The 26234-nt window shown below is 41.0% G+C and overlaps 2 protein-coding genes, 4 non-coding genes and 5 pseudogenes across 6 annotated transcripts in view; all 11 read left to right on the forward strand.

The window, feature by feature from the left end:
* The window catches only part of LOC145459669 (cyclin-dependent kinases regulatory subunit-like), a 159673-nt gene extending 134628 nt beyond the window's left edge, over nt 1-25045 (forward strand). Inside the window, exon 2 of the mRNA XM_080338236.1 lies at nt 24134-25045. Coding sequence (XP_080194362.1) covers nt 24218-24463 — 246 coding nt within the window. The 5' untranslated portion in view covers nt 24134-24217 and the 3' untranslated portion in view covers nt 24464-25045. The remainder of the gene's footprint in view (nt 1-24133) is intronic.
* LOC145459790 (5S ribosomal RNA) lies at nt 13882-14000 on the forward strand. The gene has a single exon (XR_013921560.1). It is a non-coding gene; the product is annotated as a 5S ribosomal RNA (ribosomal RNA).
* Nucleotides 14415-14533, forward strand: LOC145459800 (5S ribosomal RNA). Its single transcript, XR_013921561.1, has one exon. It is a non-coding gene; the product is annotated as a 5S ribosomal RNA (ribosomal RNA).
* On the forward strand, nt 14960-15077 carry LOC145459792 (5S ribosomal RNA; annotated as a pseudogene).
* On the forward strand, nt 15492-15610 carry LOC145459791 (5S ribosomal RNA; annotated as a pseudogene).
* LOC145459802 (5S ribosomal RNA) lies at nt 16025-16143 on the forward strand. The gene has a single exon (XR_013921562.1). It is a non-coding gene; the product is annotated as a 5S ribosomal RNA (ribosomal RNA).
* LOC145459793 (5S ribosomal RNA) lies at nt 16570-16687 on the forward strand (annotated as a pseudogene).
* LOC145459804 (5S ribosomal RNA) lies at nt 17114-17232 on the forward strand (annotated as a pseudogene).
* On the forward strand, nt 17647-17765 carry LOC145459803 (5S ribosomal RNA). The gene has a single exon (XR_013921563.1). It is a non-coding gene; the product is annotated as a 5S ribosomal RNA (ribosomal RNA).
* LOC145459796 (5S ribosomal RNA) lies at nt 18192-18309 on the forward strand (annotated as a pseudogene).
* On the forward strand, nt 21250-23811 carry LOC145459774 (structural maintenance of chromosomes protein 2-like). Its single transcript, XM_080338323.1, has 3 exons — nt 21250-21729; nt 22775-22967; nt 23540-23811. The coding sequence occupies exons 1-3, from the start codon at nt 21679-21681 to the stop codon at nt 23794-23796; spliced, it is 501 nt and encodes a 166-aa protein (XP_080194449.1). The 5' UTR covers nt 21250-21678; the 3' UTR covers nt 23797-23811.
* Nucleotides 25046-26234: the final 1189 nt, after the last annotated feature.

The raw sequence follows: 26234 nt of genomic DNA on the forward strand, positions 1-26234 counted from the left end.
TATCATGGGTTGAAAGGAACACACATAGTAAAATTGCTATAATAAGTAACAGTTTGAGTGCCCTAACCGCCATCGCCAATCATGGATCGGTCAATGACTGCGTTGTAAACGATATATTAGAATATATTGCAAAACTTCAAAATTACAATAAATCAATCACGTTCATCTGGATACCTGGCATGCTGGTATTCGTGGTAACGAAATCGCCGATCAATTAGCCGAAGACGCTGCGTCAAGAAGGGATGAAGGGAACAATCACTTATATTACCTCTGCGTGATGCGCTTGTCTGTCTTAAGACACCATTGCAGATGTGTATGGAATCAGATATACCAAAGCACTGAGACTGAAAGAGCGCATAAGAATGTACGACCATCAATTACCGACGATATAGCTCAAATTGGAACACGGCGAAGAGACGTAATTCTACTGAGATTAAGATGCGGCCATTGCAGACTGAATCAACATCTCCATAAGATCCGTTGTTCTCAGACTCCACTATGTCAGCAATGTAATGCAGTAGAATCTGTAGAGCACTTTTGTTATATTGTGTCAACATCAAAGGAGACAACTACATCAGTGGTTCCCGACCTTTTTCATCTCGTGCCTCCCTTGGCCGAAATTTAAGCCAAAATTCCCCCCTTAGGATAAATCTGCCCGATGATTAAAAAAGGTCATTTTTACCACGCAAACACCTGTTGACTGAGAGAATAAGACGGGCGGTACGGAGTATTTGTTTCTAGCAGCGCTGTAATAACACTTTGTAGACCTCCAAAAACAATGGTCTTGGTCCCAATCAAACAAATTCTGGAAGGCTTGACTCAACAGACCCCCACACTTCCATTTGTGTTTTCGGCTTACCATGCACCAATCGCTAATATAACTGTTGTGAAAAATCACTATGCATAAATTTACTGGTCCCGCGATTTTTTTCTCAAGTTTGCATATGCATTTGGCCAATGATATTGGTACTTTCACATATAGGACGGTTGACCAGACTAGAGTCTGACTCGAGTCACCATTTTCTGATGACTCGACTTGACTCGAGTCATTTTCTCAAAATACGGAAGCGTCTCGACTCGACTCGAGACAATCTGGGTATTGACTCGACTTGGACTAGAGTCATTGTTCATGACTCGAACCAAGCCATATGATTTGAGACTATAAGACGGCCAAGACCGACATTTCATTGTAATTTCGAAGAACAGCAAAGTGACCACCCTATTGGAATTTCGTCTATTGATCCTGGCATTTGACAATGCGACAAGAAACTGCTCAAAGTGAGAAAAATTAGTATATCATAAACCAAAATCATTCAATATCACCAAACAGTGTTGACTGGAGTGTGACTTGGACTCGGACTCGAGAAATAATACCATGACTCGGACTCGACCCTCTGCTCGGTGACTTGGACTCGGACTTGACTCAGTGGTGAATTGAAAATGACTCGACTTGACTCGAGTAAAAACTATGAAAGTGAGATTGACTTGTGACTCAGAGCCTCGTGATTTGGTTACAGCCTTGATATATAACATACACGTGATCAGATTCCCTGCTGGAGCTCATTGAAATTTAGGACACCCATTACGTTTCGGCCACATTGCACCAAGTTTACCATGTCATTTTTCGATCGGGTAGCTGTTCACTAAAAATAAAGCAAGGCTAGAGATCTCTTTGCCTTGAATCGATGACGTTGGAATATTTTGTCATTGTCTGAAAATGTTGACTTGAAAATATAAGATAAATACTTTCACTAGAGGCCTTGTTGTGATAGATACGGCACGACATTGCTCGCTTAGGATATATTTGATTTGAGAGGCCGTCGCTGGCCTACAAAATTATCTTGCGAACTGCAGCACATCTGAACTAATTTAAAATCCAGAAAATCACGACCTTTTCACATGTTGCGTGAAAGGAGAGGTAAGACACAGAGGGGGCAAGCCTCGCCTGTGATAGCGCAACTCATCGTAAATACCATATAACAGGAGTGTGAAACATACGGCCCGCGGGCCGCATCCGGGCCATGAATCATTTCTGAGTAGATTAAAAAATTATTGTATATTCCATGACATTGGTAACATATGTTGAGATTTTTTGCACGAAATACTTCCATGTTAATAGGTCCCATTATAACCACCAGTCTACGGCAAGTGGTCTCACCACTATCGTGAGAACAAGTCTGTGGAAACATCCGATTTCTCGAAGGCAGAAAGTGTACACTTGGTTCAGAGATTTATACAAGTGTGGACCTAAAGAAGTTATTAACAGAAGCGAAAACTCCAATGCAGAACCGTTGCATGCAGTTTACATGGAAAATATATTAGTTGCACAGATATATTATTGGATCACCTATGGTCGCACTGCTGTGTCACTTTCGACCCAATAGACCCCATACATGAGAGAAACCAGAATAGCACTGTAAAAAGGAAATGAAAGGACGTAGATAATTGTTTTCCTCGACTCACGATACACACATACACACGATCTGTGCATAAGAATACCATGAGTGCATGGTGTGCATATGCCGCTGGACAAGGAAGGTGCAGATATAGACTTTACGAGTTTCTAAGTCTTGCGTCACACCTCCATGCCATCCAAATGCACGCGCGTCAAGCAGAGAAGACATGGATACTATAAGTGTTACTGATCAGGTCTTTGTTCCGACCCGGCTGGGAATCGAACCAACGACCTACTGATCAAGAAGCGGGTCGCTTCATCATTACGCTATAATAATTAACCACATTTCCACGTCCGCGTTTCAAATTAAATATATTGTACTCCTCACAACGTATATGCAGGGCGAACGTCAGATTACGACTAACTAGAATATGCCAATACCGCCACCGTTTTAGCGGCTGTGAACTGTATAAAACTGGACAGTGGACAATCATCGAATTTTTGCCAATTTGATTGTTCGCGAATAAAGGTATGGTCGACTTGGAATCAGTTGACAGGTCTGACCCGCGAGCGATATAAAGGCTTGAACCCGGCCAGCGGCCGAATTTGAGTTTGATACCTGTGCCTTAGAATCTATCATCGATATCACTGATATTATTCAAATCAAATAGTCGCGCAGACTCCGAAAATCTAAATATTGATCGAATTCTAAAGTATTCGGCGTAACATAACGCTATACACCTACATTTTACGGCAGTTTATAGAAAGCTACTTACGGTACCAATGAAAAACTTGGATAGCAATCGCGTTTTTTTTATTTGAATGTGTAATTGGTAATGTCAATTCCAAGGAAGTTTGTTTATCGTCGTAGATCAGGAAGACAGTGTGTATTTGAAAACTGCATTATCCTACAAGCGTCGCCGTGCCACGGTATCAATTAAGGTATCATGTAATCCAAGATTTTGAGACGCGCGATGGCTGGTAGATCGAATTCGCCAGTGGTGTTTGTTGCCGGCGCGACAACAACTTAAATTTGGGGATTTTGAAAAGGGGGATGCCAACCCCTAGCCCTGGCCACCCCACAGTCTTAACATCTCAGAGACATGTTTATGCTGTCACAAGAATATTATATTTATATTTATTAAATTTACTAACAAGTTGCTTCAATATTGATATATTAAAACAAAATTGAAAATTTGTCAAAGAGCCATATCTTCCATCCAAAAGAGCCATATATGGCTCGCGAGACATAGGTTGACGACCACTGCATTAGACCATCTGATCTGGCTACACAGTAATTTCCCAAAACTAAAAGTATTGTGTTATAGTCACTTTATGGATAAGACAGAGATAGCTTCAACCCCAATAAATGATGGTTCTTTGTAGTTTCAAGGTGACCGACCTCGGGGCTGAATAATTTGCAGACATGTGCAATATTACCTCTAAATGACTGCAAACGGCTGTAATTCGTTCACACCAGCGGTTCTCAAATTTTATGGGACATGCGCCCCTTGACCCTCTCCGCACTAATCGCCAAGTCAAAAAGAACATCTCATCTAATATAAAGGTAGGCAAAGCGGCCTTTATTCTACTTACGGCCACATTTCGATTACCTATGTAGCATAAGGCCGCATTTCAGGGCATAGCCGTAATGACCTAACTACACGCAAAATACCGTCCATATCCATTCCCGGTGAACTCCGGACTATTATACTTTTCTCAAGGGCCTATTGTACGCACCGAAATCGCGAGTGGCAATGTTATGAATAGTTGCTGGGATGGCATATTGTCGCGGAGAGCGCGGAAAATTTTCAGACTCACGAATGAATTCCGTAATTAAGAGTAGCAATATCACATAACTCTCAAGTATTTATCCTTTCTCGGCCCGTGCGATCAGATTTACAGGTAGTGTTCATGGAGGGAATGCTTTGGAAAATTTAGGGCAAGTTATAAATGATAATGCATCTTCGGGTGGGCCATTTGTTATTACGGTACTCATGCTCTTTGTTGCATGCTGTTGTTTCTTGACCCCCGATCAGGATTGTCGATTGTATCGGTATAGTGGACATAGTGGAAATATATTGAAATCGCCAAAATGTATCATAAACAAATTTCTTTCGTGAGGAGCACACGATTCCGGATCATATTGAAAAGAGTGCTACTATATTAAAATTAAAAATGAGGTTATGTTGAATTGCGCGGAACGCGATGAAAATTTCAAGAATAATTAAAATCAATTTGCATGTCTACGGATGTCAATTGAATTAGGTGTCGACGGTCGCACAAATTCCCTTCTACGGCACACCCATCCCTGATCTGATAGTATAGGCTACGTATGATATGTCTTACGCCAAGTTTAAATCCGCATTCCAGTTGTTGAATCTCTAACATATCAGACAAATTTCCCAAAACTTGTTTGAAAATAGCAAAAAAAACGTTGAACAGGACATCAATATATTTTAAGGTAGGTTGCACGGAGACTAATCCTAATGTTGGTAGTGACTATAGCAGGGGCGGGCAACTTCTTCATCCGGCGGGCCGGATAGGGGAACATGAACATGAGGCGGGCAGGATTCCTGATTTTTTTTAATAAGTTAAGGGGAGCTCCCCCGGGGGGAACGCGCCACCGATCCGTCCATCATACCTTGCACTACCCTTTGTTAATACAATTCAAAGATGCACAATTGCACACATTCCTGCAGTTGCGAACTATGTCTAGATTGGGCGACCGATTCACGGGCGAGCCCGAATCGGTGATATGAATCCGATAAAAAATCAGTATATTTGGCCTCTCGTCGCGCAGAGCGCGAAAATTCTTTGCATAAATGAATGAATTTGATCAATGATATTGGTGAGTGTATATGAGCAAGTGGTTTCTTCGAAAGTTTACAGCACGTATAATTATAATTTTGAACATTGATCATGACATAAGAATTCATGAGCTTATCGCATATTATTCACTTCGGATGGGTTCATTCTTATTAATTACTTTGTCGGAAACTCCTGCTACCCCACGGTCTCTGGCTATTCTAGTGTATCTACGATACTGTATTTCCATAATCAAGACACGTACGTAGAGACACTGAATCGCGCGAAATGTTTTTAGTTTGAATCCATCTGCCCGAAAACATTCGATTATTTATAAATATCGCAGATATTCTCTAAAAATTTGGGAATGGCATGGTCACATTCGCCACTGGCTACTTCAATGCGGTGAACATCAGTTGTATTAGAACATTGGTTCCCAACCTGGGGGGGGGGGGCGTGAAAGCATCTGAAGGGGGGGGGGGCGAGAATAAGCGGCCAGCAGAAAAACATTCACGCATGTTTCGCTATATATGGACCAAATTTCATATTTTTTATTTCTCTCATGAACATCATAACCTTCCATGCCATCAAACAATCTGCTGCGGTTGCTAGCATCCCGGTTGGATTTTGTGATATGACGATAAGGGGGGCGCGAAATTTTTCAGTATCATAAAGGTGGGCGTGTCTAAAAAAAGGTTAAGAACCACTGTATTAGAACGTCACTTTGTCTTGCTAATGTTCATGCTCGAAAATGTTTGCGCCTAAATGCCTGTAGACGGAGACGCGGGCCTCATCATCACGTAAGACCGAAAACTGTCGGCGGGCCGCACAAAATCCCGTCGCGGGCCGGATCCGGCCCGCGGGCCGTATGTTGCCCGCCCCTGGACTATAGAGAGCACGACGTCGTTATGTACTGGCGTGCTAAATTTTATCAGTTTTGGAATTGAATAAGGGCAGTGCAGTTCGCCAGCTATTAACAAGAGATACCCAGCGCACCGAGCTTTAGGCTACTGTAAAAGCTATGAATTAATGAATGACTTACAAGGGGGAATTGATCTAAATCAGTGGTTCCCAATCTTTTTCGACTCATCGCCCCCTTTTGAACCTCCACACTTATCATCACCCCCCAAAGATTGGGAACCGAAAAGGGGGCATACAAACTGGGATCACCGGCGAGTTAACTAATGAAAAAAAAGGTCAACCTCTCGGCTCGACCTTGAAATAACACTTTAACATCTAAATTTTCGAGAGTTGACTAAAAAAAGTCATTTATCCAACTTGACTTCAATAAGGACCGTTACAGCACCTCGTCAGCCCCCTCAAACGTTGGTCTTGGTCCCCATAGGGTGATAAAACAAACCCCAGATACCCCTCAGCCAGTGGTCTTTTTGTCTCTACATTTAAGCTATACCCTATTTTATGTACTGTTTGGTGGGTCACAGTATTCCGCCTAAACGCGCCAAGCTCGACAAATTAATAGAATTCATGTTTCAATCGGTCAATATGGTCGGAAATTGCATAGATATTGCTATCAATTTTTTATCCTCCCTCTGCTCACGTAATCAGATTTACCGGTAGAGCTGAGTGTGATGTGTTGAAAAAGGCAGAACTCCTAAATAATAATTAAACATATTCGGGAGAACCCGTCGTTATATTATTCGTGACCTCCTGTATCTGATGTGCCAAAATATATTAAAATCGCCAAAACGTACCACACTAAAAGTCGCACATGATTTCAAGTTGGTATTTCCTAACTGGCAAATAATTTTCTCTGCAGTATTGCATTTGTCCTTTAGGGTTCAGATCGCCAGGACAGGAACATTCGACGCCAACCATTTAAACGCCTATGGACAATTAAACATATATCGCAGTTTTCGGTCAGCACAAGCGCATTCCTTTTCGGCCAAAGTCTTCTCGCTGTTGATCGCTCTGGTATGTTACATCGCCTATAACTTTATAGGTCTTGGCAGGGTTGTAACCAAGTCACAAGTCACAAGTCAATCTCACTTTCATAGTTTTGACTCGAGTCAAGTCGAGTCATTTCTATTCACCACCGAGTCAAGTCCGAGTCCAAGTCAGCGAGCAGAGGGTCGAGTCCGAGTCATGAAATTATGACTTGAGTCCGAGTCCAAGTCACTGTATAGACTGCTCAGTTTCCAGTTAAAGTATGGGTAAGCCCACTTTTTATAACTCTTTTTGGTGATGTCGAATGTTTCGCATTTATAATATAACAATTTTCCTCACTTTTAGCAGTTTACGGTCGCATATTCAAGTACGAGTACCCACAGACTAAATCCCAACAGTGTGTTGGCTTCGGAATTACAATGAAATGTCGGTCTTGGCCGTCTGAGTCTCGAGTCAGTGACTTGGTTCGAGTCACGCGCAATGACTCGAGTCCAAGTCGAGTCAATACACAGATTGACTCGAGTCAAGTCGAGTCATTTCCGTATTTTGAAAAAATGACTCGAGTCAAGTCGAGTCATCAGAAAATCGTGACTCGAGTCGGACTCGAGTCGAGTCATGACTCGAGTCATTACAACCCTGGGTCTTGGTGCGTCGTGGCGCAGTAATGGCCGACTCCGAAGTCTCCATTTCCATAAATCATGCGGGGAAAGGGTACCCCAAAATCAAGATATATGGAAATATGAAATCGCCCCTCTATCGCCTCCTTCGTTATTTCCGCCCCCTAGACCGCCAAATCACCCACGTTGGGAACCACTACTCTAAATCTTCAAAGAATATCAAAATTTTCTCAAATGAAGTTGAAATCAGCCTATATACTCCGTTGAGCGCGACTGCTGGATTTTAAATTTGGCGCGCTTCCTTGAATACGAAATAAGTTTCATCTTCAAAATCGTTTTCTCAAAATGGTTGTGAAACACATGTTTAGTCGGAATTCATACAGACTTATAGGCATCCCAATGTCTTGTGCACCCCTGAGAGCCTCCCGCGCCCCCAGGTTGAGAACCACTGGTTTACACACTGAAAAAGTTTTGTTGGTTTGTTCAGTGCAAACGATGGGGTATGTTTAAAATAATGCACATTCAATACATACATTGGAAATATGTGTCAGAATTTAAAAAAAAACAGCAAAAACATTTTTTTCGTTTTGTTTCCCTTCGACGTAATTATTTCCAATTTCTAATGCTATAACCAGGACCAAAAGAGTATTTCGTCAGGCCTGCCTCCCAAACGTTGGTTTTGTGTCCTCATAGGGTGACAAACCAAGCCCGCAGACCCTAACCAACCTATACATTCCAGCGTTATTCATAAACGATATTTAATATACCCTTTATTGTGTCAACTTACATTAGTCCTGTAGAATTTGGTCTAAAAATGGGTCAACCTTGAAAAAATTCTTATAAAGACGTATTATATACTGTTGGAAAGATAATTTTACCAGCTTTTCAATGATAGTTTTTGTCACTTTTTTACCTTGGGAAAAAAGTTATGACCAAAAACGTGGCAAAGGGTAAAATTCATTTTAGGGAAAACATTAACATAAAAATATGAAGAAAAGGCTATAAACTAATGAATTATCAACAAAAAAGCAGGATATAGATGCAAAAGGAATATATGGAAATAAAAAGAGAATGATGCATCTGTTTCAGGGAGTAAGAGTGAGCAAGACAGGGGGATGGGGGGCGGGGGGAGGACGTAAGTAGAGCTATCGTTTTTCATTATACCTTCATTATGTTAATGTCTACTTACTATGGTCTGTTTCATTTACCTTGCTTGTTTTTTTAGATAGTGCTCAGTCAAAAAGAAACAGCAATTTCTGTTAAGTGTGGAAATGGCTATCACTGTGCCATTCGGGAGCTTATTTCTGAGTGATAGTACCACACACCCTGTAAAGTAGGGTTGCATTTAATACAAAAATCAATTTAAAACAAACTTGTTTAAAACAAGGCCCTAATTTAAAACTGTTTTTTTTTGTTTTTTGTTTTTAAGCCATGACATCAATAATATTCAATTGTGACGTCATAATAGATTGAAATTGACCATCGAAAATATAGGGTAAATGTAGCCCCTTTGACAAGATATCTGTACTACAACTGTTGAACCGACTATTTTGAGGGTTCCACTTACAACCATCCCATAACGATACACGTCGGCTAAATTTAGTAGTAATTGTCTGCGTGCTCATACAATATGTTTTTGGAAAGTATTAACACAATTATGGCATAGTTTTATAACTTGAAAAAATACAATTTTGTATTTCAAAACACCGTTTGTTTTAAATACAACCCTACTTTGGACACTATAATTTGTCATGCTTTGAAACTGAATTGTGAAACGCTGATCGGAACTTTTCAGAAAAATTAAGTAAATGGCCATATTACGTACATCCACACATCATGCCGTAATTTATTGAGGAACCATGCGAGATCCAAGAAACGTTTGTGGTGGCTTTATCGAAAATTGGTATTTCTACACCGGCAAATAATTTTTCTCTGAGAAAGGGTACTTGACCTGTGGGGTTCAGATTGCCATGATAGAATAATTGGACACGAGCCACTTAGGCAGCTATGGATAATTAGATAGGCTTATATTTATTTCGAATTTCACGTTCAACATAAGGGCAATCCTTTTCGGCTAAGGTTTTCTCGCCGGCGATATATTAGCACACTTTTCAGAGTACCACATTGGCAAATATACATCGTATGTTTTCGTGCATCGCGGCGTGGTAATGGTCGACGTTGAACTGACTAGTTTTATTTTCTATAAATCATGCTCATACACAATAATCAAAAATTCGGCTACATGAAATCGCGACCAGAGCAACAAAAATTGAAAATAGTTGCATGAATTTTTGATAAGTGATATATAAATAATTTATGTAGGGGAGATGTGGTACCGATGGATCAGTGGGACCGAAAATACTTGAAATTTTTTTAATGATAATGAATTTGTATACAATTACATGCTGACAGAATCTTTCTTCACATGCAAAAAAAAAATCGGACTGCGTGAGTTATGGGGTCTGTGACGAATGATTTACGGTTTTGGGGGTGTAAAGTAAATTTGGGTCGACATCTGCATTTTTCTATATCACCTTTCAGACTAACAAACCAGCCATAGTTTTTGACGTGAAGTATAGGGCTTGTATCAGGGTATATAATGGCACATATTTTTTTAATCAATACCATCCTCGAGTGGACTATTTTCAAGTCAATTACAATATTTATGGGGTGGGGGACCTATGGTACAATATCCAAATCAAGCATAATAGATGGACCAACTAATCACTTAACAACAGAAACTCGCCTACATATATATAGGCTGTAAATCATAGTTACCTGTGATGTTTTATCGCTACTACGAGGTATTTGAATTTCAAAATGTCGATTTGCGGGTAATATGTATGTGCCATTAATTTTGTAAGTTTAGGCGTAAATCAAAACATGATTTTATGCCAACATTTGAGTTGATATAATCTATTTTATTCTTGAAGGTCGCGACGAAACATTCTTCATTGGCTTGCTGTAGCTTAGCTTACACAACAAAACAAGTTAACAAATTTGAGTTTTTGATCCATCGGTACCACATCTACCCTACATTCACCGACATTCTTTCGAGTCCCCTTCGAGATCGCGACCCCCGATTGGACGATTTGGGGTGCGGCAGTTACGGTCCTGGTAAGAGGTCAAAGTCCGGTCGCTGTTTTCTGGTTGAAATTTTAGTAATGGAAATATTTTGCGCTTCAATCGCATATTAATTGCATGTGGTATATTCGTAGTCAAATCAAGGCTGTTATAACAGTCATCTGGGAAGGGTTCATATGTGCTTCGGATCTATGATTGGCAATACGGGAAAATAATTGTATTGGGTTTTGTTTTAGTGCTTTGTGTGACTAGTAAATCAACTGGGAATGTCATGGAGATATCTGCCCACATTGAGTTTGGTACTGCACCCAGTTATTAATTTTAACACGAATGTATTCCAAACAAAGCTCCGCTTCGCGACGATGTTGGCTGCCTACGATTTCATAAATGCAGTAGCTTTAACAGCCCCTAAAGCGCGGTAACTGAATATATTTTCGAACATTCTACCAATGGGTATTGTGTAATTATAAACATTTTGCGTTAGCCGAGAAGACACATGTTGCGATATCGTATGTAGCCACCTCCGACTAACTGTCGAAAGATGCGACCACCATCCCCCCGACCAAATATACTTAGATATTTCTGCTACTTGAAGTAGTTTTCACGTGTCCTAAAAATTACTACTTATACTGCTAAGTGAGTAGAAAATATAGGGAGTTACTTGTGCTACTTAAGTAGCAACGTCAATCACTTCTACAAACTCTAGTTCAGTGGTTCTGGGGGTGGGGGTCCGTGAAGCATTTTCATGGGGTCCACGAAGCGAAGTGGATTTACAAAATAGTTGATAACCTAATTTATATTTTTCAAATTAGGAAAATCCCGAGGCAGTTTTGCTTCATTACAGTAGAACTCACATCAACAGGATGGCCGTGTGAGATGGAATATCCTGCTGTATGAACTTATTTTAGTTGCTAAATTGCCAATAGCCCACTGATACAAATATTTGGCTGTGTAGAGGTGTTTTGCTGGGCATTGTGTAAATTCTTAATGGTTGGCTAAGTAGAGTCAATCACGGAGACTTTGAAATGTTCGCAAAAATCCGTTTTCTCCTGCGATATAGGCCAACATTACCATTTCCATAATAACTTCAAGATGAACTGCTAGTTATAAATTAACAGGCTTGACGTTATATGTTCAATACTAAATAGTTTGTCAATTTTGGTGTCATCATTGTTCCGATCATACCCAAATCGGTCATCAGAAGCGTTTTGCCTTATTATCACATTCGCCACCACCTTTATTTGTCTAAATGGATTTCTAGCACTCGCTGATATGGAATCGAAGTCGCAGATTTTAAAGACACGACCACGTATTTGAAAAAATAGCATTTGAATAATTAGCTTTGAAATAATAAAAGTCAACCCGATTTCTACATAAATAGAATGCTGTTATTTTCAAGAAAAGTAATTTTGTTGCTGTTCATCACTAGCTTACAGTTATCATTTGTACAAGACATATGACGATTGTACGATATTTGAGCTAAATTTGAACTAAAACTACGGTCGGGGGGAGTCCAAAAGGGGTCCGCTCAAGTTCATAGTAAAATATTACGGAAAATCAGAAACCGTCAAAAATGAAAAGCTTTTTGTATATAGAATTGGCGTTTAATATTGCAAAACATGATACCATTTAAAACCATCTCTGCCTCTGTTCCAATATGTTATTTGGTGTGGGTTTTTGAATTTGTTTACCAGTGCAATTTTATGGGTCGAAAAAAGCTTCTGATTGAACGATGATAGAGAATCACTGTATTCAAGTTCACCGAAAACTCACTAATTCTGTATTACAACAATCCATGTTTCATGATAGATGATTTCAATAACAATATTTGAATTTTTCCTATTGTATGCTAACCGTGATGTCACTAACGAAAGCTGAAATTTGATTAATTTATGAAAATGGGAAAAATTTATACGGGAAAATTGATGGAGAAATTATTAGCACAGAATCGGATTCAGCAACCATAAATTACCCTAAATCAATCATTGAAATTTTTGACGCTAATTATTTTTCGAAATTTGTAAACCAGTGTCATCTCCGACTCGGTCAACTTTTGCCCCCTTAACGTATGATAAACACCTCTTAAATAAAGTTATGTTTCATTGTTTCGCTGTTCGATTGTTAGTTTGCTTTACTGGGGTTTATATTCCAATTTATGGTGTTGTATTCTGATACGAAGGTATCGTATTTTAGCTTATAATTGTATTTTAATGTTAGGCAAAATAGTGCTTTATCCCCTGGCACGTTTTTCGTCATAACTTTTTTCCCCAAGGTGAAAAAGTGACCAAACTCATCATTGAAAAGCTGATAAAATTATCTTTCCAACGGTATATAATACGTATTTATAAGAATTTTTTCTAGGTTGACCGAAAATTCTACAGGACTACATCGCTTAACCGCGCCAAGCACGAAAATTGTCTATAATTAAATATTGAATCGGTCAATATGATCGGAAAATGCATTTATATTGTTATAAATTTTTATCCTCTCAGATTAACTATTATTGATCTGAGTTAGGTTTCTTGGAAAATGTAGAGCCCGTAAATAATAATTAAACATATTCGAGCGGACCCGTTTGTATAATGACTTCGTTACAAGATGTTATTTCGTGACCCTCTATCTGCTATGTCAAATGATATTGAAATCGCCCAAGCGAACAAAACGCTTTAATTTATGGTAATTCTCTAAATAATTTGCGGCCCCCATTCGATCTCGCCCCCCCCCACCCAAAAAAGGGGGTTTGAGGTGCAGCAGTTACGACTATAACCACTGTTATCTTACACTTACACTGTTTTCTCATGATATCGGCCGACAACTAAATGAAAATCAAACTCTGTATTGACCGTGTCGATAAAGAGTAATGGCAAAGAATTGTGAAATTACGCGATGGTCTAAAAGAAGATGACGCACTCATCACTGTATGGTAATTTTCGCAAAAACATTTTAGTCACTGTTTGAACGCGGTGGATTTATAAGTATGGCTGGGCAAAATCGAGTACCTGAGTACTTCGATTCTGAAATATTACGCTTCGAGTCGAGTCGAGTATTCGAGTATCACTCGTAACCACTGTCACCTACGACCATACCACGTTGAATACACCCGATCTCGTCCGATCTCGGAAGTCAAGCAACGTTGGGCCCGGTTAGTACTTGCATGGGTGACCGGCTGGGAATACCGTGTGTAGTAGGCACATTTTTCCGTGCAAACTCGATCAATTTCATTGCTATGCTGTATTTTTATGATGGCAACTGTTTTATCTGCATGCGCACGTACCAATATTCATTGAATCATTTGCTGGCCGCCGCTTATTTCAATTATGAAATCGCGCGTAATTTGTGTTTGTAGTTGTGCTAGGCCTAACACATTTTCATGATATCGCAATCTCGTGCTGTTTTCACATGACGAAAAGTGCAATAAAATAACTACTCTGACAGCGAGAGCTTACTTGTCTGTTTTTCGACCAGACACAAGAACAGAGCAGGACGCCAATGATATTCGACTTCTAGTTGGTCTGAAAGTGCATCGGCGCAATAAGACTATCTACAATTCTGGCGTGTGGCGACGGAAATTGTCACATAAAACGGCACGGATCGTAACCACTGTCACCTACGACCATACCACGTTGAATACACCCGATCTCGTCCGATCTCGGAAGTCAAGCAACGTTGGGCCCGGTTAGTACTTGCATGGGTGACCGGCTGGGAATACCGTGTGTAGTAGGCACATTTTTCCGTGCAAACTCGATCAATTTCATTGCTATGCTGTATTTTTATGATGGCAACTGTTTTATCTGCATGCGCACGTACCAATATTCATTGAATCATTTGCTGGCCGCCGCTTATTTCAATTATGAAATCGCGCGTAATTTGTGTTTGTAGTTGTGCTAGGCCTAACACATTTTCATGATATCGCAATCTCGTGCTGTTTTCACATGACGAAAAGTGCAATAAAATAACTACTCTGACAGCGAGAGCTTACTTGTCTGTTTTTCGACCAGACACAAGAACAGAGCAGGACGCCAATGATATTCGACTTCTAGTTGGTCAGAAAGTGCCTCGGCGCAATAAGACTATCTACAATTCTGGCGTCTCGTCGACAGCATGGCGACGGAAATTGTCACATAAAACGGCACGGATCGTAACCACTGTCACCTACGACCATACCACGTTGAATACACCCGATCTCGTCCGATCTCGGAAGTCAAGCAACGTTGGGCCGGTTAGTACTTGCATGGGTGACCGGCTGGGAATACCGTGTGTAGCAGGCATATTTTTCCGTGCAAACTCGATCAATTTCATTGCTATGCTGTATTTTTATGATGGCAACTGTTTTATCTGCATGCGCACGTACCAATATTCATTGAATCATTTGCTGGCCGCCGCTTATTTCAATTATGAAATCGCGCGTAATTTGTGTTTGTAGTTGTGCTAGGCCTAACACATTTTCATGATATCGCAATCTCGTGCTGTTTTCACATGACGAAAAGTGCAATAAAGTAACTACTCTGACAGCGAGAGCTTACTTGTCTGTTTTTCGACCAGACACAAGAACAGAGCAGGACGCCAATGATATTCGACTTCTAGTTAGTCTGAAAGTGCCTCGGCGCAATAAGACTATCTACAATTCTGGCGTGTGGTGACGGAAATTGTCACATAAAACGGCACGGATCGTAACCACTGTCACCTACGACCATACCACGTTGAATACACCCGACCTCGTCCGATCTCGGAAGTCAAGCAACGTTGGGCCCGGTTAGTACTTGCATGGGTGACCGGCTGGGAATACCGTGTGTAGTAGGCACATTTTTCCGTGCAAACTCGATCAATTTCATTGCTATGCTGTATTTTTATGATGGCAACTGTTTTATCTGCATGCGCACGTACCAATATTCATTGAATCATTTGCTGGCCGCCGCTTATTTCAATTATGAAATCGCGCGTAATTTGTGTTTGTAGTTGTGCTAGGCCTAACATATTTTCATGATATCGCAATCTCGTGCTGTTTTCACATGACGAAAAGTGCAATAAAATAACTACTCTGACAGCGAGAGCTTACTTGTCTGTTTTTCGACCAGACACAAGAACAGAGCAGGACGCCAATGATATTCGACTTCTAGTTGGTCTGAAAGTGCCTCGGCGCAATAAGACTATCTACAATTCTGGCGTGTGGCGACGGAAATTGTCACATAAAACGGCACGGATCGTAACCACTGTCACCTACGACCATACCACGTTGAATACACCCGATCTCGTCCGATCTCGGAAGTCAAGCAACGTTGGGCCCGGTTAGTACTTGCATGGGTGACCGGCTGGGAATACCGTGTGTAGTAGGCACATTTTTCCGTGCAAACTCGATCAATTTCATTGCTATGCTGTATTTTCATGATGGCAACTGTTTTATCTGCATGCGCACGTACCAATATTCATTGAATCATTTGCTGGCCGCCGCTTATTTCAATTATGAAATCGCGCGTAATTTGTGTTTGTAGTTGTGCTAGGCCTAACACATTTTCATGATATCGCAATCTCGTGCTGTTTTCACATGACGAAAAGTGCAATAAAATAACTACTCTGACAGCGAGAGCTTACTTGTCTGTTTTTCGACCAGACACAAGAACAGAGCAGGACGCCAATGATATTCGACTTCTAGTTGGTCTGAAAGTGCATCGGCGCAATAAGACTATCTACAAGTCTGGCGTCTCGTCGACAGCATGGCGACGGAAATTGTCACATAAAACGGCACGGATCGTAACCACTGTCACCTACGACCATACCACGTTGAATACACCCGATCTCGTCCGATCTCGGAAGTCAAGCAACGTTGGGCCGGTTAGTACTTGCATGGGTGACCGGCTGGGAATACCGTGTGTAGCAGGCATATTTTTCCGTGCAAACTCGATCAATTTCATTGCTATGCTGTATTTTTATGATGGCAACTGTTTTATCTGCATGCGCACGTACCAATATTCATTGAATCATTTGCTGGCCGCCGCTTATTTCAATTATGAAATCGCGCGTAATTTGTGTTTGTAGCTGTGCTAGGCCTAACACATTTTCATGATATCGCAATCTCGTGCTGTTTTCACGTGACGAAAAGTGCAATAAAATAACTACTCTGACAGCGAGAGCTTACTTGTCTGTTTTTAGACCAGACACAAGAACAGAGCAGGACGCCAATGATATTCGACTTCTAGTTGGTCTGAAAGTGCCTCGGCGCAATAAGACTATCTACAATTCTGGCGTCTCGTCGACAGCATGGCGACGGAAATTGTCACATAAAACGGCACAGATCGTAACCACTGTCACCTACGACCATACCACGTTGAATACACCCGATCTCGTCCGATCTCGGATGTCAAGCAACGTTGGGCCCGGTTAGTACTTGCATGGGTGACCGGCTGGGAATACCGTGTGTAGTAGGCACATTTTTCCGTGCAAACTCGATCAATTTCATTGCTATGCTGTATTTTTATGATGGCAACTGTTTTATCTGCATGCGCACGTACCAATATTCATTGAATCATTTGCTGGCCGCCGCTTATTTCAATTATGAAATCGCGCGTAATTTGTGTTTGTAGTTGTGCTAGGCCTAACACATTTTCATGATATCGCAATCTCGTGCTGTTTTCACATGACGAAAAGTGCAATAAAATAACTACTCTGACAGCGAGAGCTTACTTGTCTGTTTTTCGACCAGACACAAGAACAGAGCAGGACGCCAATGATATTCGACTTCTAGTTGGTCTGAAAGTGCCTCGGCGCAATAAGACTATCTACAATTCTGGCGTGTGGCGACGGAAATTGTCACATAAAACGGCACGGATCGTAACCCCTGTCACCTACGACCATACCACGTTGAATACACCCGATCTCGTCCGATCTCGGAAGTCAAGCAACGTTGGGCCCGGTTAGTACTTGCATGGGTGACCGGCTGGGAATACCGTGTGTAGTAGGCACATTTTTCCGTGCAAACTCGATCAATTTCATTGCTATGCTGTATTTTTATGATGGCAACTGTTTTATCTGCATGCGCACGTACCAATATTCATTGAATCATTTGATGGCCGCCGCTTATTTCAATTATGAAATCGCGCGTAATTTGTGTTTGTAGTTGTGCTAGGCCTAACACATTTTCATGATATCGCAATCTCGTGCTGTTTTCACATGACGAAAAGTGCAATAAAATAACTCCTCTGACAGCGAGAGCTTACTTGTCTGTTTTTTGACCAGACACAAGAACAGAGCAGGACGCCAATGATATTCGACTTCTAGTTGGTCTGAAAGTGCATCGGCGCAATAAGACTATCTACAAGTCTGGCGTCTCGTCGACAGCATGGCGACGGAAATTGTCACATAAAACGGCACGGATCGTAACCACTGTCACCTACGACCATACCACGTTGAATACACCCGATCTCGTCCGATCTCGGAAGTCAAGCAACGTTGGGCCGGTTAGTACTTGCATGGGTGACCGGCTGGGAATACCGTATGTAGCAGGCATATTTTTCCGTGCAAACTCGATCAATTTCATTGCTATGCTGTATTTTTATGATGGCAACTGTTTATCTGCATGCGCACGTACCAATATTCATTGAATCATTTGCTGGCCGCCGCTTATTTCAATTATGAAATCGCGCGTAATTTGTGTTTGTAGTTGTGCTAGGCGCACTTTTCGTCATGTGAAAACAGCACGAGATTGCGATATCATGAAAATGTGTTAGGCCTAGCACAACTACAAACACAAATTACGCGCGATTTCATAATTGAAATAAGCAGCGGCCAGCAAATGATTCAATGAATATTGGTACGTGCGCATGCAGATAAGTAATAACTCATCGATTATGACTTTGGCAGTAACAGTTGTGTACAGGACTTCTAAGGATCTCGCTTCCAGCACTTCATCGGAGATAAATCCGTACTCAAATTCTTCAACTCTCAATATTCTTCAGGGATTACTTTATGGAAGTTAGTACACTCGTATTTTGAAAGGGTTTCGTATACTAACTTTGCCTTTCTGTTGCAGTATAACTTTTGTGTTCGGTTCAATATGCAATATATGTATCATATTTTTGATACATCGAAACCGGTCTCTTCACACTACGACTTATATGTGTCGATATCACCCAAGCAGGATTGAAATCATGAGTTGAACATGACTTCAATACTGTGACTTGGACTCGACTCGAGTCATAACACCATGACTCGGACTTGACCCTTTAAACGGTGACTTGGACTCGGACTCGAGTCTGTGATGAATTGAAAATGACTCGACTCGACTCAAAACCACAAAAGTATGATTGACTCGTGACTCGGAACCATGTGACTTGGTTACAATCCTGTACGCACCCCCCGATTTTAGGTCAAAAATCGTGTAAAGCTTGCGCATTATACATGGAAAATTACGGTACTCTACTGGTATGTTTGATTGTACTATGTACGTACATGCCTGTTTTCTAGGTCATGAATATGAAACCTCCAAAAATCTTGTCCATGATTGAGAAAGCGACCGGTACCAGCATGTACGAAGCCAAGAAGGAATCGGCACATAAAATGATGGAGAAAAAGGATAGCAAATTGGTATGATTGTTTTAAAGACATTGTTCTATTTCGGGGACTGGCAACATACTGTCCGTACGCCTGATCCTGCCCGAGAAGGGATTTTGAGATAAGAGAATTTCTAGTCTGAAAGAAAAATTCTATTCTGAACGTATTGAAAAATTTAACGAGTCACAGAATGAATCCAAGCTTGCCAACATGAGAAAGGTGGAGAATTGGACATAAAACTACATGATCGGGTGTACAACTGCACATACTGTACAGTACAGTGCACATATATTTTCAACCGTGAACATTAACGTGACAAGGCTGCGTTACAATATAACTGATGTTCACGTGCAGTCTTTAGTAAGGGTTTCTACACACGACATGCAGCTAGAGCTCAAAGAACTTGACTTTGATTGACCATGGATGTTTGATTGACTTCAACAGCTACTGTTGATAAATTCATAGAATAGGCTACTGGTTTTGGTCTCTGCTTTAAAGTTAATCCTTACATTAAATACGATTTATTCCATGTATAGGTGGATAAATACCCGATTAATGTATACTGTACATAGGCTATTTTGTAATCCGGCCACCAAGTGCTTGATTTTCTCATATCCGACCCACCAACTGTAGAAGTTGCCCGCCCCTGTTCTACTTGATGATTCAGGGTTGTGAAAATGTAAGAATATATATGATTGGAGCATTGAAGAAACTTCTTTATAATACTATTTTCACCAAAACTGGGCACAGTGATGCTAGTCGAGCACTGAAATTATTCGCTTCTTGTCACTAACAATTATTTTATCAACAAAAAATAGAGTTTCGATATTAATTTCCACTGTTGTTGCCGTTAAACCTCAATTGGTCGCATCGCAACATATGATTTTGTGATAGCGTAGGTACGTATTCTAATTTTCTGCATCTTTCATACTCTTGTGCATCTAGACGTGGTTGAGATATTTGTTCGAACACACTCCAGGCATTTCACGCTACTGTCAATCTGACCTAACACTCCGTAGAGCTGATGTGCCCCAGTGAATTGTCTATATGTCCAATATGAAGTAACACTTGGTTGATGCTCACAAGGCACAATAACAAGTCACATTCTTACCGTTTGAACCAGACTTGTTATCTGTTATGTTACAGAATGGAATCGCCGAAACACTGAACGAGGAGATCCTCCCAACTTTGCAAAAGCTACGAGACGAGCGATCGTCTTATCTCGACGCACAGTTCAACTGACTAAGCTATCACAACAGAACATAACCTCGAAAGAATTGAAGCAATCTGTATCAGTTTGTGTGGGTTTTGGTAAAAGCCAAGAAGTCATACTTCCACTTCTACTTTAGTTCTGACACTTTCTTGTTTGGTTGGCGTTGTTGAAGTTCTAGCTTGCAAGCCAACTGTTACGTGATAGATTACATTGAGATGCAGCTAATCAATCGCATAGCTCTATGTTACCGAGCGAGATAGTGTAATGGTTATGCGTCCGGCTTCTCGAGCGGTAGGTCGTGGGTTCGATCCCCGGCCGGGTCATACCAAAGACTCGAAAAATGGTATCCGCAGCTATCCTGCTAGGCGCTCAGCAATCACGGATAGCATGGAGGAGAAAAAAAACGGCGCAGACTAGATGACCTCATGGGGCCGTATCGCAACTCCGTCGCCAAAGCATCTCGATGGTGCAGGCGAGAAAGAATATCATCTCTCTCTCTCTCTCTCTCTCTGTTATACAAATCAAAGATAATAGAGCCATACTAGATATAGATTTATAGTATATATCTTTTTAAAACACTCCTTAACATCTCCGGCAATGCTTGATGAAAGTTGCAGTTTGCATGACAAATAGAAAAAATTTGCAATATAATATTCAAACAAACAGCTTTAACTTCATGAGCCTACTACATCGATTCTGAGTACTTAGCACGCTGCCGGAGCTGTAAAAAAACTTGCAAAAACTTGCCCTGTAATGACAGAATTTTCAACCGTAAATACTATGCTTATACTATTTTAATGTGTTGTTTTTTAGACAACCCAATAATTTCATAGGGGGAGCCAATGGAATTTGAAAATAATTTTTTATGTGTAATAAATCCGGAAATTTCTCCTCTGATAGCAATATATGGGTAAAAATCAGCCAAATTATTTGTGCAGTGTTGTTTAGGCTTACCGTACCGAAGAATTTTATCACCAAGCCTGTAAAATGTGAAAATATGACTCTTTCGCAGGAGGGACGAGTCTGTTTTGAAGGGGGCGGAAGCTTCTCGCACGAAATTAGAAGCCGAGATTGGCAGGTTGGAATACGAGGACGGGCTGGAGGAGACCTTGATGAAACAAAAGAGCGAACTGCGGCACAGCGTTGGAAATCTACGCGATGAGGTACGTTTAATAGGCCTATTGCTCGCTGGTCACCAGGGCTTTATAGTTCAGCATTAGCGTGGAGTAAAAAATAATAAAAATTGAATTTTAAAAATTGGTCTTGATAGGCTATGTGGTGTCAAATATCAAATAAATAACTTCGATCATAATTTTGTGTTTGTGCCCCCTCTAGTGGTTGAACAAGCCGGAAACAGGTAATTTTTCCATATCTTGATTGCCGCTCACGCTGGAAAGCTTGTGTTGAGCTTAAAAGATGCAGAAGAAACATGTTTCATAGAACTTTGTCTTAAAAATGAACAGAAAAAGTTACAAGCATGATACTCATTTTTAGAGTAAAATTAAGCACCAAGGCAGGGGGTGCGATGTCAAAAGCGTGTCACCATTAATCTTATGACTGTGAAACAGAGCCAATTGCTTTTAAAACTTGCTCAAACTGTAAAGTCTAAAAGTCTTCCCAATTTTACAGAAAATAGTGTGATGTTATTTTCAAGATACCGGTAAGTAAATTTGTTTCTGTTTATCACCAGGCTACAGTTGATATTTGCACGAAACAATTCCGTGGCGGTCCAAAGGGGGTCCGCGAAGACAAAAAGCTTGAGAACCACTGTCTTGGGATGTTTAACAAGATGGATGTGTTTTCAAATTCCAAATCCAACGTTAGGGTATTTATCTAAGCACACTGAGTCAAAATTGCAGAAAGATTGCCTAATCAGTTTTAAAGTGATGGCTGTATGACTGATTCTTCACTTCGAGGGGTAGTCCAACCCCTTAACAGTGGAAAAATGAGTATATTATGAATGCAAGGTCTTTAATATCACCCATATAGTTTCACAGAAGTGAATTGAATCTGACTTGAACTCTATACTGAACAGTAAACACTCTGAGTTATACTCGGTTTTAAGTCTTAGCACTGTGACTCGGCCTCGACTCGGTGCTCCATGACTTGGACTCGGTGGTGAATTGAAAATGACTCGACTTGACTCGAGTCAAAACTATAAAAGTTGATTTGACTTGTGACTCGGTTACAACCCTGATCCTTTGTCAGGTAGCCAAGCTGTACCGGCAGTTTCCGCAGCTTCACTTCTCTTACACGGACCCGGAGCGCGACTGGGACAGCGGCCGTGTGCGTGGGCTGCTCGCCCAACTTTTGAACGTGAAAGACCCGACCCACGCTAAGGCTTTGGAGGTCGTCGCCGGCGGCCGGCTTTACCATGTCGTGGTGGACACTCACATTACAGGTGGGCAGGCTATTGACGGACAACACAATGTTAAACAATAGGTGAAGAAGGTAAACTCAAGATTAAAATGTATCTTATTGCTGTGTTAGTATCTTCATCAAATTTTAATTTCTTTTGTTATATTTTTCGTAGACTTAGAGATGATTGTTATTTTGAAAAATTTTCATGTAACCCCCTGAAAAAATTTGATGGCCCCCCATGTTGGAAAAACCCTGATGTAAACAGTGTTGTGAAAAGCAATATCTATATATATTTAATGATAAACGCCAGAGCTGGGCAATTCTCTTTCCCAGGAGCAGAACCAATTGAGCGTGCCAAAAGTTTTAACTGTATTCTGTGACATAGTAATTTTATTTCAAAATTGAAATGACGTTATCTACGCGGGCTCCTAAAATTAGAAGACTTAATATCAGGTAATGATACAAAGTCAGTGACAGTTGGTTGGCCGATGGTTTTACTTTCAAAATTTCGAGCTACTAGCTGGAACCTGGCCTTATTTGGCATCCAGGCTGTAAAATGAGTGTTCAGTAGCGTAAAAGTCATTTGTCAGCAAATGTCAATCCATACTCCAGGCGAGAAGCTCCTGGAAAATGGCAAGCTGCAGCGCCGCTACACGATAGTGCCGTTGAACAAAACCGTGTCGAGATGCCTTCCGAACAGTGCCGTGCAAAGAGCGAAACAACTTGTCGGTGAAAACAACGCCCATCTCGCTCTCTCTTTGATCGAATACAACAGCGACGTCACAAAGGCGATGGGATATGCTTTCGGATCAACGATTGTTTGCAACACGATGGAAAATGCGATGAAGGTACTTGATTGGCAATTCTGACTTATTCTATTGCATTTCCGATGTCCAAAATCAGTGTTTCTCAAACCTTTTTACACAACGCGCCCGTGGGCAACGAGCAAGGTACCAAAATCCCACCTGACCCCGAAAAAAGTTTTTTTGTTCATAGCACCAACAGTCCAGGTTGGCGCAGAGGCCCTTCTTAATTTGATCCGATTCTTCGGCACCAGATACGCGTCAATGTTTATGTTATATCTTGACTGAATTATTGTTATAAAAGCGGATGCGGGTTATTGTGTTATTTATTGCTTTTTCATTTTTGGTTACCATCTTTCTAATCGATTTTCTGCAAAGTTAAATCATGCAATTTGTTTTTCAGATCTTGTGGCTGTAGTCCTCACGACTGCTTTAGCGCTATGATTGTTTTTTGAAATCTCCGAGTTTGACAGCTCTGTGAGCGAAAATGTTCAGCCAGATCTACTATTCTGATAAGTACTACGATGATATTTACGAATACGGGCACGTCGTTTTGCCGAGAGATATTTCCAAACATGTTCCAAAGACCCATCTTATGACCGAAGCGGAATGGAGAAGCCTCGGAGTGCAGCAGAGCCAGGGATGGATTCATTTCATGAAGCACGAGCCGGAGCCGCACATCTTGCTTTTCCGTCGCAAGAAGACTATTCACGAAGAAATGTGCCAGAAATGAGGAGGTCATGCGTTGGAAAGTGCGAGCACCGGTGCATGGATATTCGTTGATGAAATATACAAATCTCTGTCTGTCTGGTTACCTTTCTCTGTTTTACGTCATTGAACTGTTATTACTTCCATTGCGTGTCTTATGTGCATTAATATATATATTCCCGCTGGGCTCCGGACTCCGAAAGCTACATTTAGGGAATTGATCTGAAACACCATGTGGTTCTGTGTATTTCATGCTGCTTTTTTATACCCAGGCATTTGCAGAAGGCAATATCAAGAAGACAAGAAATATTTCATTTCTTCTCTATCCACACTTACAATTTCATGTAAAATCTGTGAAATTCGCTTTATACAGCTGGTGCATGAATTTTTTAATATCAAAAGTTTGACTATTGTTGATCGGCGGTCCAAAAAATTTATTTAGTATCTAAATCCATAATTGCTCTTCTGAAATTCCATTCGTCTTGAGCTGGTGTTTCGTTAAACTTTAATAGAGGTGTTGCTTTGCTTATAAACAAGAAATACTCGCTCCATATGGCTCGTCTGTTGTTACATTTCTTTCGACTGATTCAATCTTTTGTATTTCCAGTTTGTATTGTAGTCATCGCCGAATAATGAGCGCGAAATTAATAGCGCTGGTCGTTGAATTGAAAGAGAGCAATGCCAACGCAACGGTTATCTACTCCACACTGGGATCTAGGCTGAAAGAGAAGACGAGTCTGACTGCTCTGCTGCCGGCTGAAATCACGGAACCCATCAGGCGTGATGTCATGGGGAAAAATGTCGAATGTGCCGATGCAGCTTTGAAATTTCTCTTACAGATTCACAGCGTCGTACTGAATCATGAGGGTGACGCACAAGCTCTGGACTGCCTTGTTTCAGACGTTTTGCTAACAACGGCGTCGGAACAATGTGTAAACATATGCATTTCCGGTATTTTTGAGAGCATGTTAAGTAGCAGTTTTTTTGATGTTTGTTACCGAAACATTTGTAAGGAAAAGAAAGATCCTTCCCTGGCAATTAAAAACAGAATTTTACTGCTCGCATCTAAATTTGCCTTGGACCAAGAAAATTTGAGTCCCGACCATGAAAGTAGCCAAGCAAAAATGGTTGGAATCATTCTGGTGTTTACAGTGGATAAGGATGACGTCTTGCGCAAGGCTGCTGTTACTACGTTGAGAGATTTCTTTGCCGAGTGCACTATCCAACCGTCGCATGTCGCTACAGTGATGTTGTCCTTGGAGAAGTTGGTATTGCCTAAACTTGATCGTTTCACGGGAAACGTTGAATCATTGCTGGATATTATCGGCGATCACGTGCCACTGTATTTGAGAGTGATTGGCGTCAGCATGAGAAAAAACGTCCTTCATACAATTGCAATATTGAAAATAATGAAGTTGGGATTTGGGCACACGGAAGTGAACGTAAAGGCAGCGGCGTTCAATTCGTGGAATTCGTTTATAGACTTGCTGTCCGCCGACTTGAAGATACTGTCGTCAGCGCGCTACATGAATATAGTGATGAAGCCTCTCGTTGCCGTGCAGACCAATGAGAGTCTTGATATTTTGAGGATTAAGACTCTGTGGGGATTGGCGAACCGGCTTCAAAACGAACTGCCCGCCCTGTTTTCCACTGTGTGCTTGCCGATTTTACACTGTTGCTTGGGGAATTTGGATGGTTCGCGAGCGCGATCCGATGCAGTCGCAGCGTCGAACATTAAAGGTAGCCGAAGCTCGAATAACGGTAGCGGTAAAGGTAGCTCCAAACTGCATGATATA

The sequence above is a fragment of the Botryllus schlosseri genome, unplaced genomic scaffold (genome assembly GCF_051294905.1).
Source record: "Botryllus schlosseri isolate E-star unplaced genomic scaffold, Bs_hap1 Bs17a, whole genome shotgun sequence".
Classification (NCBI taxonomy): domain Eukaryota; kingdom Metazoa; phylum Chordata; class Ascidiacea; order Stolidobranchia; family Styelidae; genus Botryllus; species Botryllus schlosseri.